The sequence below is a fragment of the Arvicola amphibius genome, chromosome 11 (genome assembly GCF_903992535.2).
Source record: "Arvicola amphibius chromosome 11, mArvAmp1.2, whole genome shotgun sequence".
Classification (NCBI taxonomy): Eukaryota; Metazoa; Chordata; class Mammalia; order Rodentia; family Cricetidae; genus Arvicola; species Arvicola amphibius.
Window position 1 is genome coordinate 106,428,647 of NC_052057.2, and position 5,611 is coordinate 106,434,257.

General features: G+C 43.0%; 1 protein-coding gene across 1 annotated transcript; it reads right to left on the reverse strand.

Annotated features, from left to right (window-relative positions):
• Nucleotides 1-4,686: 4,686 nt before the first annotated feature.
• Nucleotides 4,687-5,040, reverse strand: LOC119826765 (40S ribosomal protein S26-like). The gene has a single exon (XM_038348252.1). The coding sequence runs from the start codon at nt 5,032-5,034 to the stop codon at nt 4,687-4,689; it is 348 nt and encodes a 115-aa protein (XP_038204180.1). The 5' UTR covers nt 5,035-5,040.
• Nucleotides 5,041-5,611: the final 571 nt, after the last annotated feature.

A 5,611-nucleotide genomic window follows, 5' to 3' on the forward strand; every position in this document is an offset into this window, starting at 1 on the left:
CTGCTGTGACGAAATCCCCAACAAAAGAAATTTGGGTAAGGAAGGGGCTAATTTTGATCAGAATTTGAGGGTAGAGTTCACTGTGGCTGGGAAGCCACGACACAGGAGCATGAGGCAGCTGGACGTATTACGTCCACAGCCAGGGAGCAGGAACAGAGCAATGACAAAATGAGGTGGTGCCTATGGATTACATTTTGTCACCCCACCTTTGGACCGAAGTACTCATGTGCAGACATCTCCCTTCTATTTCCTTTGACCATCTTACTGCACCCTGGATGATACCAGGCCAGTTGTCAATAAGAAAATCAGTCAATGATGAAGTCAAGAAGAGGGGGCCAGGATGAGAACCCAACTACTTTCTGGAAAAACACAGAATTACCTTGGGAACGCTTAGGTTTGTCTCTTCTGTGCCCATTTCCATCAGAGCATCTGCTTATTGGGGAAAATGACTTCTAGCTTTGGCAATCCATTAATTGACACATAAACAACATCAAATGCTAAGCCCAGAGCCCAAACCAAAACCAGAGCTTCATCATCTCCATCCCCCAGGCTAGGAAAAAGTGATTATCCTATTTTTGGTTTCCCTCTTCCCCTCCCCTGCTCCCTTTTTCTCCTGTCGCGTGGACTCGGATGATGTTTTCTTGGAAAAGGCAATGCTCTTTTGTTGAGCCTGAACCAGGGACACAAGCCGTTTATGGAATCTGGTGACCACTTTAATGTCCAGTTCTCTTTGTCTGATACTTACCTTAGCCATAAACACTGAGAATGTTGATTGACATTTATATTGGTATGCATGATGCATGGGTGTGGCCACACTGCTGATCAGGTGAGTTGAGATGTGGGTGTCGTGGGAATAAAAACTGCTCAGTTGATAATGGTGAAGGTCAAGCATGTTGTCTTGCATGGAGGAGAGCTTCAGAAATGCTAGCGTTCTTTCTCTATAGTAGAAACAGCAAGAACTGCAACCCTTGAGCCCACAATATCTTCAAGATGGGAAGGTTGTCTTGCGTAATTCAGAAAGAGCCCTGTGGTGGCTAGCTCCTGTATGGTGTTAATACCAGTGACATGATTTCCTGAACCTTCACTGTCCTGTCATCTGAAGTCACCTTGAGACAACAGAAGTCTCAGACGGAGATACGATTATGTGGAAAAAAATCTGTGTGGGGTTTTGGCTAAGGCATTTCTCTGAGTCTCAGTCGATTTGAAAGCACAGTGGGCCCACCAGGGAGTCAGGAGAAGTGCTGAGCACAGTGCTTGGCTCACGATAAGGTACTTAGATTTGTCTTCCAGAACACTTTGTTATGGACAGCTACGATTGTCTTGTATTACTTCAAAAATTTATCTAAGAGGCTTAGATGACTTCTTCTAGGCAACCTGTGCTGGGCCCTAGTAGCAGAAGACATTTGAATCCTTATTCTGGTGAAGCTACCCAACTAACACAAGTGGCCTTTGAAACATTTTGTATTGATGAAAATGTTATTATTATGTAGATGAAAATGTTAGATTGTTTGTTCCTCTCTAAGTATAAGCTTCTAAGTACATTTTTCCTTTACTATCGCCATGTTCCTTCACGAGGCTGCTCGAACTGGGTGAAGAAAAGCACCCGTGTTGGTATGGCCATTAGGATCCCAAGGCAAGTTACTGAGGCATGCCCCGCAGTCCGCATGCACGAGAGAACTCAAAGCAGCAAATGAAGGAAAGAAGAGCCAGTGTGGAAAGAGCACCTGTGCGTGTCTGAAGGCCATGCAGCTGCTTTAGTTTAAGAAGGAAATGATTACAAAAAATGTCGCTTGGAGATAATTCTCCATGGACTCTACTTTCTTTTCTATGGGTAGAGGAATAAAGTCAATGATTTAGCTGTAGCTTGACTGTTAGTTTGCTTTCAGGACTTTCAACTTCACTTGGGGGTAAAAATCAACTTAACTACGAAGAGTAGCTTATACCATGAAAATAGAAAATACCATAACACTGGGAAGTTTTTGTTTTGTGTTCTGAGGGATCAGTAGTTGTAGTTATGCTTGGGGTCTAAAAATATTGTTGTTGTCATGCTGATTTTGGATAGCACAGCTTTTTGTTTGTTTCGTTTTGAGGCAGGGTCTCAGGTAGCCCAGAGTGGCCCTGGTCTTGGTAGTGGACAAGGCTAAATTGGAACTCCTGATCTTCCCGCTTCCACCTCCCAAGGGCTGAGATCCCAGATGAACGCTTCCATCTTGGAGAGCACAGTCTAAACGGAAGAGGGAAGTTATAGCAGCGACAACGTTTTCGGGTGCGAACTGGTGCAGAGGAATAAGTACAACTTTGGGAATGAGGCCAAGCGTGCTTCAAATATTGGTTTGACAAATTATCATCTTTGGCACTGGAGGCAAGTTGCCAAACTTCTCTAATTGAAAATGAGGGAATTCATGCCCACCTGAAAGTATTGTTGGGCTGATAAAATAATATATTGATATAAATAACACAGATGCTATAAAAACAACTCTGTGTTCTATTAAGTATAAATCTCTAAGGTATTTAACAACTCCCATTTCAACTATATAAATAATTCTATTGTATTTTATCACTTCTGAAATGTTACAGCATCTAAACACTATGGATCACCATTCTCACTTAATTTGCATTAAGATCCCAGGGTAATGGGGATGAAGAAATGGCTCATCAGTTAATTATCACTTGCTGCACTTGCGGAGAACCTGCACTGGGTTCCCAGCACCAATGGTGGCAGCTTACAGTCACCAGTAATTCCAGTTCCAGGGTGATATCTGTCCTCTTCTCACATGTACAGGCTCCAGATACGCACATGTTGCATGTGCATATACATACATATAGGCAAACACCTACATACATAAAATAAAAATACATTCATATGTAAATTCTGAGTTATTTGAATTAGTATTTGTTACTGAATAAGTAAGCATTCATCCCACAAGCATTTACTAATCTTCAGCTTGTCTATTAGTAACAATAACCCCTTCTAGTCCCATAACTCTGAAGTGTTTATAGAAAAAGTTCATGCCCATGATTTTATTAAAATCTCCTAACAGTGAAATGAATTAGATATTGCTCTCTCCATTTTAGAAATAAGGAAATGGGCTCAGAGAAGAGAGGTTACCTTCCCAACATAGACCAGCTGGTAAGTAAAATCAAATAAAACAGAATAAAATATGTTGTCAATCTTTCCTCTGCACCGAATAAGAACAAGGGTGCCCATGAAAGCAAAGCCACTTTCTTGGCTCACTCTGCTGCTTTAATTCATTGCAGCAAGTTTCTACAGTTGCTAAGACGTTCATACGATGCTTCTCCGTGCATTATCTTGGAGATGTTTGTTAGTATTTTTTTCTGGGAGTGGCATTCATAACCTTATACACTCTAGGCAAGTGTTCTACTGCTGAGTTGTCTCCCGGTGTCATATATTATCTTCACTAAGCCCTCCTGCAAACCTATGAGGTATAAGAAAAAAGATGGTTAATAGTGAAGAAAGAGTACAGCATGGGCTGAATATCTACTATACACTGAACATCTGTCTTACCAACTTAGAACTTCGGAGGCAAGGTTGAGTCTGAGATGACGTTCATACTGCAATGTTCCATTGGGATGTGTGAGTCCCATGGAAAAGGCACGGAAAAATGGAGAACTAACAACGAGCTGTCCAGAGCATCCCAGGAAAATGCAATAAACTGTCTGGTCTTGGGAGCTGGGGTGTGTATGTGTCAAAATGACTTGTGGCACTCCTGAGACTCAACCCCTTCTCCTGTTTCCTCCGTGGTTCTAATGAGGGCAGAACATGAACTTCTCCACACTTTTTATTGTGTCTGTCACCTTTCTCGGCAGTCCCTGGAAGGCCGGAGCCTCCATGGGTCAGTCCAGGCCTGGGTACCTCACCTATAGGTGCTTCCCTGAGCACATACAGTGCATGCCATGCAGAGGCACAGCTCTCGGTGTAGAGTCTCACTGGAGGGATTGGCAGTGTTTATGTGATTGTGATGAGAGCAGCCAGGTGGGCTTTGTAGTCCATGTGTGTGATGTGAGCCTTGCATGGGGACAGGCAGGCCTGAGTTCATCTGGGTTGGGCTAAATTGTGGTTCTGAAACAACATGAGGTCTTTGATTCTGTCTGCACTTACCTCTGCTTTTCTGAATTTTCCATTTGGGATTCATGGAGAAGTGAACGATAGGAAGAGGGTGAAGATCATATTTACAAGCATGTAAAATTTATGTTCTTTCCAGGTTAATTCATCAAAATGTTTTTAATCAAAATTTTATTTTAAAGAAAGTACAGTGTGGAAGTGTGTCTATACTATCCATATACCAAAGTCATTGAAATCTAAAGTAGTCAACAATGCCATTAAGTCTAGATAAGGAACTTCCAAGATGCTACCTATTCATGGTGGATCAGTTCATGTAAAAAGGGTGACAGCAGGGGCTGGACAGGTGGCTCAGTGGTTAAGCACACCGACTGCTTTTGCAGAGGACCAAGGTTCAGTTCCTAGAACTCACATATAGGCTTACAACAATCTATCCTTCAGAGTTCCAGAAGCTCTAGCTCCTCTTCCGACTTCTGTAGGTTCCTGAATACACATGGTACACAAACATGCACTCAGGAATACACACATACATGTAATTTTTTTTTTAAAGTCTAAGTCCCATTTTATTTTTCCAAGGTGTTTTCTTCTGTCTCTACAAAGCCACTTTACATGGGCTTTGGTGGGGGTCGTGGTGCAGCACCAGCAGGTCTAAATCGTGGTGGGGGTGTTGGGTCCTTCCGAGCTTCCCGAGATCGATTCCTGACCACCTTGCTATGAATAGCACAGCTCACACAGTAATGCAGCTTGACATAGAGTTTGGGGAGCACATAAGCGTCGAAGACATTTGCTTCAGATATGTCCCTGATGGCAGCCGCCTCGACGATGTTCCGAATGACGAACTTCTTAATGGCCTTGTCCTTGGGCACACAGCGGGCGCAGTTAGTGCAGCGAATTGGCTGCACATGGCCGCGGCCCTTTTTGGCACGACTGTTGTTTCTCCTTTTTTTGGTCATCTTGGAGCAAAGTCCCGAAAGAGGATGACATGTAATTATTTTTAAAGGCTGTCTGTTAAGTCCTTCTACAAATGTTTCTTGTTCCGTGAGCTGTCTATGGCTCCCCTCTCAAATCAGATGAAATGTCTAGGTGTCCGTGTTTCCTAATGGCTCAGGAATTCCTCCTGCAGGAATAATGATCACAGCGTTTTACTTATCTGTTCGTTTAGTTCAGGTATATTTTCCTTCCTCTACTTGGCGAAGGGACTGTGATCATTCAGCACAGAATTTATGATTCTTAACACAGACACTAGTTCTCACTGGGGCTCACTTTTGGGTGTTGCAATTTGAGTCTCTAGACTCATCCTTCTCAGTGGCCCAAACGGAGCTTCCAAATTAGAAGCATATGCCTACGGACTGCCATTGTTCCTTGGGTTCTGGAACTCAGTGCAAATCTACCTCCCGCCCCCAAGAAGTCTCACCAATGATTACTAAAGCAACAACATACTACCTGATATATTGTTAATCCTTGAAGACCCCAAATCCATTGCAGGTGTAGTTCTGTCAACTGATAGCTTGTCAACTCCCAAACCACACA

Excerpts from the sequence above, each read along its gene's own strand:
- LOC119826765 (XM_038348252.1), bottom strand. The coding sequence starts at position 5,034 with ATGACCAAAAAAAGGAGAAACAACAGTCGTGCCAAAAAGGGCCGCGGC.